This window comes from Parasteatoda tepidariorum, chromosome 1 (genome assembly GCF_982258835.1).
Source record: "Parasteatoda tepidariorum strain Cologne lab strain chromosome 1, Ptep-v5.0, whole genome shotgun sequence".
Taxonomy (NCBI): Eukaryota; Metazoa; Arthropoda; class Arachnida; order Araneae; family Theridiidae; genus Parasteatoda; species Parasteatoda tepidariorum.
In genome coordinates this window covers 42,681,559-42,693,669 of record NC_141755.1, presented here as the reverse complement: position 1 = coordinate 42,693,669, position 12,111 = coordinate 42,681,559, and the positions used below count along the sequence as shown (strand labels likewise).

Here is a 12,111-nt window from a genome sequence, read left to right as displayed (position 1 = left end):
AAACATGCATAGATGTTATTCAATTAAAAAAGAATCCAAAAAGATGTTAAAACACGTACAATGGCATTAAATATAATCACACTTTAAATCGTCGAACTCTGAATTATTTTGTTAGCATAAATTAATATGACTTATTATATAAGTTTTAAGCTAATAAACTTAAGTTATGTTGTAAGTTTCATTTTATTAAGGAAATATAACCCGTCTTATTTTATTTAAAAACCAAACGACGTGTTCTCTTCATTAACTGTCAGACTTGGTCATAATATCACCTTAGGCGGTCACCATTGCTTACCTTAATGGAAATTTATTTGTCTTAGATCTCATTTAATTAGCTTTCTTGTTTAATTATGCGAAGAACAAAAATGTAAGGGGGGATATTTTTCTATCTCTTTCAAAAACCGAATTATTACAAAAGGTTTAATTTTTCTTTTTCTTTCTATAAAATAAACTTAAGATGAATTGTGAAAGAATTTTTTCGTTAATTAACTTCCCGATAGAATGTTTTCTACTGTGTTGTATCATAGAAAGATTCATTCATTTGTTTTTCCAGTTTTACCAAAGAATTTTTATTGAGAATCAAATTATTTTTTTTCAATGGATTTAACGTTAGGATTTTCAAAAGATTTGACATTAATAAAAGTATTAAAACGGATTTAACATTAGGATTTTTCTAAAAGTTGTTAGGATTCTTAGTACTTTTGTGTAAAAAGTTCGCCAGGTTTTGAAAAATTTTAAGATTGACTATATGATGGCATTGCGCACCGGCTGCTTTTATTTCCCGGTCAAACTGTTGCAAAAATGTTTTTTTTTCTTTCCTTGAGACGAAGTAATTTTCCAGAACAGCCAGGCAATGCCAGTCTTTATGGATCAAAGGGGTCAACTCAAATATGCTAAAATATTTAGGTAAACGATATGTTAAGTTATGGCAGTGTTTCCCAAACTTATGACTTTTGAGTACCCCTCCTTCTAAATTTTTCGTAATGCTGTGTACCACTGATAAAAAAATGAATGTATTTTTTTAAAAATATGTAATTTTTTATTTTTTGGTATAAAGTTTTGTTAATAAGTTTATTTGATATATTGTTTTTGCTGTGATAACAGTTCATGATAATTTGGTTCTCTTGTGGTCAATTTTAGTCTGAGATGCGATTCCACGTACAATAATCTATTTCTTTTTCGAATTAATATCCACGAAAGCTGAAAAAGTGACTTCGCATTAATATGAAGTTTAAAAAGGCAAAATATCTTTCACAACTTTTACTGTTAAAACTGGATACATATTTTGCATTTGCAGCCAGAATGACGTTAAAAAACAATCATGTTTATTTTTCAAGAAGGATAAAAATTATATTTTATAAAAAAAATCAAAATAAGTAGAATTTATTACAAACTTTTACTGTAAAAAAATTGCACAAAAGTTGAAAAATCACAACTGGCTGTTGACACTACTAATTATTAACTGTTAACTCTGCAAAAAATAGCAAATAAAAAAAATACGCAATCGTAAATTTTCATGGCTAGCTTTGTTTTTAAATAAAATTCTCTGAAATTTACGTTTGTTGCAAGATATTTCGTATAAGAACGCGTACCCTCGCTAAACTGTTCCCGCACCCCTGGGGGTACGCGTACCACACTTTGGGAAACATTGAGTTATAGAATCAAACAGAAAACGCCTTTCTCTGTGCAAACCTACCTTTTTTCCGATGTATTTAGATATGTGGTCGAAAGTAGAGCACAACAAGTAGTTAAACTACTGTAGTCGCTACTTTTTTTTCGTAGTTTGTAGTACATTGCGCTACTTTTTAAAAAAAGAAATGTAGTGAGCAGTGCAATACGGGAGAGGGGGGGGGGAAACAGCAGTTTGTAGCCATTTCTGGCAACTACTTTTAACTGGTAGTTTAGTGAAGAAACACGGTTTTAACGCAACTAATTTTTTTAAAAATTTGATGGGTACAAATTTTCGCCTGTTCGTCAATGGATACAATGAAAATGACCCAGTAGCTGTAGCCGAGCGTTAACAGTAATTGCGTATTTAAAATCACGTATAACTAATATTGTGGAAACTAATATTACTAAATTACTATAATATAACTAATATTGTGGAGAAATGTTTTTCATCTTAAGGTTTGTTACCACTTCATTCAATGATCTCCGGGTATTATAGGGCAAGTTTGTACAAAAAATTTCAAAATTTTAGTGGTTGCGTCCATTTTTTTAACTGTTGAAAGGACTTCGAGTGCAAAGGGTTAAGTACCCCAGCGAAGTTTGTCTTCTTAAAGTAGTGAAGTAGTTACTAAAATTACTAAGTAGTTTTGAATCACTACATATTATAAAAAGTAGTTGTTGTTATTATTACTACATTTTTAGAAAAGTAGTTGTAGTTTTTCTCATCCACTGATTTAGATGCTTATTGGGCTCAAAAACTTGGTGAGTGACCTCAATTAAAAAATAGGATCCTTAGAGATCAGAGTGGGTTTACAGTCAATCTCATAATCATGATTTTTTTAAATAAATAAATAAATTAATAAATAATGTTTCGCTTATGTCTTAAATGTATATCTAGTTATATATGTAATGAATTAATGGAGAGTTTATTTTGAGTTACTTTAGATAAAAATCTTTCTTCATTATTGACATACATTGAGTTTTAAAAGCACTCGCACTTCAAAAAGGATAAAACTAAGTGGGTATAGTTAAAATATGTTTATTACCTATTTCGCTTACAAACAATAGAAAATTATAATTTAAAAGTTTCTTGTCACTTGTATCCAATTTTAGTATATTATGAAATATAATGATTTAAATACATCTCCGTTTTATCGTTTTCTCTGTAGAAAAACTTTCGCTATCAATAATATCAGTCTTTTACAAATAAATTTTTTTTCTCCAAAAATTAATGATTTTTAAATTTTTTTTTTTATTAGGTGATTTAAATCGAGATTTTCATTGTGAGTTAAATCATTCCCACCAAGCGGGTAGAGCGGTCGAAAGTTCTTCATTTTGTTCGGGAATATTTTAAGCCAATCGATCTATCATTACTCATAATTATAAAATTCATTTACCGTAAAGATGGTTATTAATTATTTTATTTAATAATGATCAGAGCCATTTATCAGTTTCTAGTTTGTTAGTTTAATACTTTTAACTTTTCCCTTAATCAAATTTAAATATAAATGATAGAAAAATTGTTTCTTTGAATTTAATGATGTACTCAAATGCAATTTTCTAATCATCAATCATTTGAAGAAAAATACAACCTATCCTTTTCCGAACGCAATGTTTTATTTTCGTTCATTTAATTTTGGAGTTCATTTATGTAAAAAAAGCATTGACTGGGAGAAAATGTACAATTTGTATCGGAGATCATTAATGTCATTTTTTTTCCATTTTTTATTGCATTCCTTAATATTATTTGCGTAGAGATTTTAAATTTTTTTCCGAGCTTGAAGCATTGCATTTTTTTTAAGCTTTGTTTTTGCGATAGCTTGTCAGTATATAATGTATTTTAAACTATTGTTTCTTTATTAGATGGTAAACTACAAAGTAGAAAGCAAAACGAGAACAATTATAGAAATTATTAAATTTTAATACTTGATTTATTGAGGTAATTCTACTAATTGCGTAGCTTTTGGTATTTCGAACTTATTTTTCCCCTATTAATTATTATTTCTGTTCTCATTTTTTAATTACTTAAATTTATTTTTCGTCGTCAGTAATTATTTTTATTCTGATATTTCTTAGTGAGTGATTTAATGAAGATTGTCAAAGACTTAATTCTATAAACGATTCATATTCCTTCGAAAATTAATCTTTGTACAATAAAAAAGCGCCATTTTTTTAACAATCGTTTTTTTCTTTCTTTAAAGACATTAATAAATACATAGTTAAACATTAATAACGAACGTTCAATTTTTGGGATATTAATAATACCTGGGCAATTTTTCTCCCACTCCGATATTGTTGTTTTGAAGAGCACTTATCAATCACATTAAGAATGTGTTGCTAAGAAATTAGGCCTATTTTCTTTATGATTACTCAAATGATAACCAAAGTAAGTGGACTATAACTATGAATGATCTTATGTGACTTTTAGCCTTTGTAAATTTTTGTCTTGAAATGCCTTAATTTTTTTTTTTTATAACTTTATAAAATATTCTGCATTGACTTAAAACCCTATTCTAGACTACGCATTTCCTTTTTTTTAAAAGTTAAATACAGGTCACACGACCCCATAGCACCCAAGTGATTTCCCCCAACAACCGTCATTCATAGTTTACAACACTATAATAAACTTTACGTTATGTTTACATGCAATATTGTTTAAGGCCTATCTGCCACTCTTTCTCTCTCTATTGCATTCTTTTAACGGCTCACATAGAATAATTTTGCCTAGAAAATTAAATATGTAGATAAAATGGGTAAAAATTAGTTATGACTTCCAAATTATATAAATAAAAAATTCAGTTGCGAAGATATTTACCTTAACAACTACACTCTCGGCGATTAGTGAAAAAAAATTTTTTTTTGGGCTTTTGTGTTGAACTTAGAATGGAAGCATACATGTAAAGTGCCAGTTTTGATAATTATGTAAGTGACTGCTGGCCTTCTTAAGGAAATTGAATTATGTTTACTATGTAAGTGACTGCTGGTCAGTTACATAGTAACTACATAGTAAGTGACTGCTTGGTTTGCATAAGCTGGAATTCAAATAGTTTTTAAGGATTAAAAGAATTTGCATTACTGTAACAAGCGATCAGGGTTAGAATAGATAGAAAAGATTGATTTATAAAGTTGGTTATTTACTTTCAAAAGTTCTTTTTAAAATTAAGGTTAATTTTTATATTTGTTGTTATTGTTTTAATAATCTGTTTAGATACATGAAAAACTCAAATAATAACAGCCTTGTGAATCTTGCATATTTGATATTACTCTTCTTCCAACCAGAAATCGTGATTTTTTTTTTATTTAAAAAAAAAAAACAATTACGGAAAACCTGATATATTTTATTTAAATTAGATTTTTTAATTTTGTTTTAAATACCATAAGAAATTTATTTGATAGTTAAATATATTTTATAAATATAATTATAATTGAATTATTGAAAATAAATAAAACAACAATACATTTCGAACTGTATTGCTACACCAAAAATAGCTTTATAGTTATGTAAAACATGATGATGATTCAGATGCATGGTGATTCAGATTTATTTAAAAAGAAAATGTATCCTTATAAATAACTGAAAAACTGTCGAGAAATTTTTAAAAAAATTCTTACGAGAAAAAAAAAAGAAAGAAAGAACGAAAAAAACCTTTGTGCTAACAGAATAATTTGTATCCCCTGTACCACACCTTACCCTAACTTAAAGTGACCACATTTTTATTGAGACAAATCGGGACAAATGGGATGAAATGAGAATTACAATTTAGTCAAACTTTCAATACGCACAATATATATATAAAAATACGAATAAATGTTTGCAATAATATTTTCAACAACAACTGGAAGTAAGTCAGATGCTGTTTGAATAGTATAGGTATAGAATGTGCGCTGCACAACCTACTCCAATATTTTTTTGCTTCAAATGTTCGTTAAGTTTCGTAAAAACGTTATTGATGCCTCTTCTAGCTTTTCCACCAAAATTTACGTTAGTGTTAGCCGCACAGTGGGCAATAATTTTATTGTTTAAATAATTTTTTTTAAAAATACAGTTGACTCGCGTTATAACGACCCCATCGGGACTGCCCCAATCTGGTCGTTATATCAAATGGTCGCTATATCAAAATGAGCAAATTTCCTTTGAAAATCGGTCGCATAATGGTTTTAAATGTCATAATGCATGCATATACTATTTGTGGTATACATGTTATAAACTAAAAAAGGATAGGATGCATACATTAATAAAACATAATGACATTTTAACAATTGAATTACAACTGTTAACAATTAAGAATTTTATTTTAAAGTGCAGACTAAAAAACATAGTATGACTAAAAAAAAATCTAGTTTCTAATGAATTAATTTTTTGATGTACATAATTTGCGGTATATATAACGAATTTTTTTTTATGTACATAATCTGCAGTATTATAAAGAAGAGTAAACCGAGGAACATAAACGAGACTTCATCAGACGAAGACATTAATTTTTTGATGTGCATTAATCTGTTGAAGTTACATATTAAGAAGACTTAACATATGTGTGCTTGTTCAAGGTCAACCATTTAACCCCACTTTCCAATAGGAAGTTAGAAAAGAGCGGTGTTCAAATTCAGAGAGGGTCGTTATATTAGGAGTTGACCTTTTTTACGGTCGGTATAGCAAGAGTAAAATAACGTTATCTTTTATGGATGTGAATTGGGACTCCTTCACAGGGTCGTTATATCATGTTGGTCTTTCTATCACAGGGTCGTTATAACACGAGTCGACTGTAGTACTTATTAAATCAAAAATTATTTGTGAAGTTTCATCAGGCAATGAAACAAAATCTAATTTCAATTCCTGTTTCTGGATCAAAAAATCTAACAATTGTGGGAAATAATTTTAAATCTTTGTGGTTGGAAGTATCAGAATATATGGATATAAATGCGCATTTTTCTAATTCTTTCTGCAATTGTGAAAACGAATATGGTGAAAAAACATTACAAATAATTGCTTCGGTTTTTGTCCTTGCACATGCATATTTTTTGTCGTACAATCCATTGATCTGAAACTTTGATTGTGGTTTATAGTGCGGAAAGCAAATAGCCCTTCTGCTAATGCTAGCTGTTTTTCCGTGTTGCTAAAGCTAACACTGCGAAAAAACTGTTCCATTTTAGATGAGGAAGCGGTATTATTAGAAAATCTTTTGTGCCTCTTTGTCGCTAGATGTTTAGTAATATCGTTTTTTCCACCATGTGAGACCGAAAATTCAGCATTGCGTTTATCACACCGTACCATATAGTCCATTTTGTTACTTTTATTAAATGGAAATTCTCTGCTTAGCTCTTCATTAAATTTGCATCCTCTTTTATTTACTCGTCTTTTATTTTGTGGGTCAATACTAGAAATAAATAAAAAATTTACTACAAAGGCTAAAAAAGAGTATTAAATTTTACCTTATTGACCGTTACTTTGTGGCGACTATTGCTCAACCTTAGTCAATCAAATAATGAGTCAAACCGAACGTCAAATTGAAAACAACAAACCGCACTGTCTAACGGCAGTCCGCACTTATCTCAATTAAGCCGAGACGTAAAGACAATGATTCGCACACCACCGAGTAAATCTAACTTGGTACACTGCCTAATTTAGTTTACTCTGCACGCATTTTATGTATTTTTTATTTCTTTATATTCACCATAATACTTAATAAATAATAGGAATATATTTTTACAGTACATTTAAAATAAGAAATGCAGATATTTTCTAAAAAGCGGGACATTTTTAAAAATCGGCGGGACAGTTCACCAAAACGCGGGACTGTCCCGCCAAAATCGGGACGTGTGGTCACTTTACCCTAACTGCAAGTTGACATATAGAATAACTTATCCATTCATTTTTTTTAAATCTTACTTAAAAAAAGGCATTATGAATTTGTTTTTAAACAACTTTTTTTTAAAATATTATGTTAAGTCAATATTCTTTCAATACTGTAACATTCTTAAATTACTGTAATTCAGGCATTTGAAATGTTGAAATAAACTGTAATTTTGAAGATCGTGTTTTAAAGTTATGTAACTATACATATAAAAAAAAACTACATTACTTTGTTATCTTGTTCCAAGTTGGCATTCCAAAAAATTGGAAGAATGTAAAATAATTTTAAAACGTCATTTCAAAAGTACTTTAATTCATTACTCATTACCTATCAAGTACTTATGCAATATATCTACAAAACTTAAGAAAACAAATAACCTTTAAACAAACTCATATTAAGATGATTTATAAAATTTTAAATTGATGATTTCCATTAAAATATCGTTTGAATTAAATCAACGAACCCTACTATCAACATAGAATAGTTGCTAACATTTAATTTTGACTTCTGTTTCAAGGGATTCTACGTACCTCATCTCTATAATAACTTTCATTTGAGACTATGATTCATTCAGTCACGTGTTAAACGATCCATGAATTTTGACCAATTAATCTCTCTCACCTACATAGTTTTTCTGTGTTTTTTTCTATATTCTCTTTTCTAGTGTAAAGAACAAATTCATTTTGATATGTGATTTTTTTAACTTACCGAATATGTATTTGGTATTTTGTTAAAAAAAGAGATATTTAATAATTCTGGTTGTTAACGATAAATGTTTTATATTTAAGGCTTTATAACATTATGAAGTACGATAAAATGAGTCGTTAATTTCTTTGTGCAATGATTAGAAATGGTAACAAATTGTTGTTCATTATTTTTACTTCAATTTCTGTTATAAATCTAAAATTTAGTAATTAAGTTTGCAATGAAGAATATATATGTATATGTGTGTGTTATTATTTAGGTTATTTATTTTTATGGTACCCTTCTTAAATACCAAATTAAACAAATGTATTATAATTTAAAATTGTCAAATATTGATATTGCTTGGAGAGACAAAATCTGCGTATTTCAAAATGTACTATGGAAGATTTGTTTTTATATTGACTTCTCATATATCATTGATGCCGAATTTTATTCTCTTCTGTTTATTAACATTTTAAGTTTAATGATGAGTACTGTTTTTTTGTTTCAGCTGGTTGGGGGAGAATTCGACATGGAACTAAATTTTGTTATACAACAGCCCCAAAATATAGTACATATGCTAGATCTGTTGGATCACTGCCCGTCCAGTTTGCAGGTAATAATATTTCTTATAATACGTAATTCTATGACAGTGAACCGTTATTTTGGAAAGTAGATAAAGTCCACTTTTTCATAAATCGAGATATTTAACTGTTAGTGTTAGAATAGATTTTTGAAATGTGTTAAAATGGTAATCAATTTTTGAGATGTTTTTAACTCTCTAATGTGGTTAAACTTTAAAATGCAATAATGATAAAAATTGTAAATAAAATTATTATTATTATTATTTGATTGCTCAAAATGAACTGAAAATGAACAATTGCATTACATTTTATAGGAAATAAATGCAAAAGGAAAGTCCGTATTTTTCTACACGTAGGTTTTATTGAAATGGGTTTTTTTTTAATGTTAAAAAAATAACGATGAAATCTAAATATGTAAATACACGAATAAATAATTTTATTTAAAACATCAAGTAAGTATTCATGGTAAATAGTGTGCCCGTCATGTTGCTGTACTTTTTTGTTATGGGATAAGTCCTGACGTTTCATATAGTGGCATAGTAATTTTGCTCAGGTCTTTTAATTTATTATTTTTTGATTCTTTGCTTTCATAACAGTTACATTATTTGAATAATGTTTATGCATGCAATTGATTGGTGTATGAAACACAAACCAAATAGTAGAACACTCGAAGGAATACTAAACAAAATCAGGTAAATGACTTCAAAGTATAAATTGGTTCGAGAGATTACAAATTCGTAATGCACCATGCTTGTCTTGTCATTTATTCTTAAACAATGTTGTTTTGATTACTTTACATACAAAACGTGCTCCATTGAATGTATGATTAAAAAAATAAAAAAAGAGGACATGTATATATCATACTAAAGTCACTATCAACTCATTTTTTTTCTTCATATATGGATTTATTCCACTTTCGAAAATAACGGCTCAATTATTTTAAATTTGAAATAATTCTCTGAATCATTGTCAATTTTTTTTATAGGCTGAGGTGTGGAGTGTGTTTATTGCTATTTTAAGGAAAAGCCTTCGAAATCTACAAGCTTGTACAGATGTTGGTCTTATTAAACATGTTCTTTCTAGGTTACCATGTGTTGAAGAAGTTGTAGCAGGTAATTTCAATCTCTTTTCTCTCTATCTCTCTCTCAGTTTTTTTACATGTGACATTCATAATTTTTGGTGATTTATCACACACAAAAATAATGATTTGTCATTTAAAGACATTTTTATTTTCTTCTGACATAAAGGATTTACTGTATTCTCTTGTTGCAAAATTTACTGATTCAATTTACAGTCTTTAAGAGACTATTTTTGTAATAATTGGACTCAATCTAGTATGTAGATAAAGAAAAATTTGCATTACAAAAAATTTTATGTTGTAAAAAATTTAAATTACTTTAATTGAATTTTAAGCAACAATACTTTTAGAAAGAAAGGAATGTTATAAATCCAGATCCAACTGGTAACTGAGTAAAAATAATAATAATAAGAATTTTTTGAAGTTTTTTAAAAATTTTTTTTTTTATTAAATTGTAGCTAGTTAAAGAAAATGATTTTATAATTTTTGAAAAATAATGATCTTTAGTAGACTATCTGCTGATCTTAAGCAATTTTTTTCTTTTCTTTTTTAAGTAGTTTATAAAAGTTTTTGGACTGTTAACAAAACCTTTTCAGTTGCAAAAAGAATAATTTCAATTTGTTTGATAACTAACTATATTATCTAAATATGGCTTATAATCATTATGTTTGCTTAGTATTTTTCTTTAAAATTTTTTTGATTCTTAGTCTTTTGGTGAAAATGGGTAAAAATGAATAGTGTGATGAATCATGAATACAGTTCAATGTTGGAATTGAGATTGGACTCTCATTTAAACATTGCCTTAAAATACTAACGTAATATTGCCATTTGTTATCAAATCTTCTTGCATTTGTAATAATCTCTTAATCGAAAGCTTTAGTGGTTTTCTTTTTTAATTTTTAAAATTTAATTCAAACTTTTTTTTACATTCTAAAACAGAATTAGAAAATCATGTTTATTAGTCCAATAATGCACATTTTAAATTAAATTTAATATAAAAATATTTATTAAATTAGATGAAATTAAATAATATGTTGTTGAGCATGCAAATCCATATGTGTATATAAAATAATATGTCAATACTTAAAAATAGAAAAAATCTTTATGTATTATGCATGTCCATTATATAATTAATGCGATTAGCTGTATATAATTATAACGAACCCTATTTTGTTTAAAAACAGAAATTTTTTTAAGAAGTTAATTGAATTCTGGTAAGCCGTTTTAACGAAAAATGGAAATTTATAATTTTTTATTATGTATATATTTTTTAATTTGGGCAAAGATAGAGTTAAAAATACTTAATATGACGCTCCTAGGCAATTAAGTTTGACATACATGGCCTAGAACATTAACTAAAAGTAGCTTATTATTTTTTGTTTTCCTTTTTAAACTTGTTTATTTTTAATTTAAAAAAAGCTTTGTTGTAAATTGAACATGATTTTGTAAAAATATTGCATTTTTTGTATAAATTTTATAGTTTACTTGTTTTTTAGACAATATTAATTTAAATTAAATGCTGTTAGTAAAAAAAAAAGTAAAAAAAAAGTTTTTTGAAGTTTTCATTTAAGTATAAGTTCATAAATGTCATCACTGTTATTGCCTCTTATGTTAATTTTCTCCTCTTCATGTTTTCAGATCTACTGATTGAAATTTTAGGAGTTTTAGCTAGTTATAGTATTACTGTTAGAGAGCTTAAGCTTTTATCTGGTTGTATGAAAGCAGAAAGTGGAAAATGGGTAAATTTGAATTTCTTATTTATACAATGCATCATGAATAATGTATGTTTTGTTCATCTAGTTCAGAATGTAATTCTTTCCATGAATATTTTTTATTTTTTTAATGGTTTGTTTAATTTGCGAAAATTTAATAGATTTTTACAGGGGGAAAATGTCATAGTTGTAAGAGACTGTGATTTAAACAAAATAAAATTTTATGGAAGGGATAATAAATTATTAGAATAAAATTTTAATTTTTTTTTTTATTTTCTTAAGTAATTGTAAGTAAAAGGAAATTTTTCTTGCAAGAATTTATTTTAATCTATTATTTTAAACCATCTAAGTTGTTGAAGTATTTAATTGTTTTACACTGTGTATACCAAATAAGTATAAATACACAGCAAAAATATATAGTTGGCTGCATTCTACGAGGAAAACAGTTATATTCCCTAGCTTCAAATATAGTTTTAAAGTTTGTCCACAAAAGTGGTTGTTTAATATAAAAATCACAAAACACTCTTGCTGCA

General features: G+C 27.4%; 1 protein-coding gene across 5 annotated transcripts in view; it reads left to right on the top strand.

Moving 5' to 3' along the window:
- Positions 1-12,111, top strand: part of rg (A kinase anchor protein rugose) — a 244,306-nt gene that overhangs the window by 69,807 nt on the left and 162,388 nt on the right. For 4 of the 5 annotated variants that reach the window (XM_087162540.1, XM_087162543.1, XM_087162539.1 and 1 more), the window contains exons 2-4: positions 8,716-8,820; positions 9,774-9,900; positions 11,505-11,605. In XM_087162540.1, the coding sequence (XP_087018666.1) occupies positions 8,716-8,820; positions 9,774-9,900; positions 11,505-11,605 (333 nt within the window). Of the gene's footprint in view, positions 1-8,354; positions 8,374-8,715; positions 8,821-9,773; positions 9,901-11,504; positions 11,606-12,111 lie in introns of those variants that run through there. The other variant, XM_087162544.1, reaches the window with a different exon arrangement.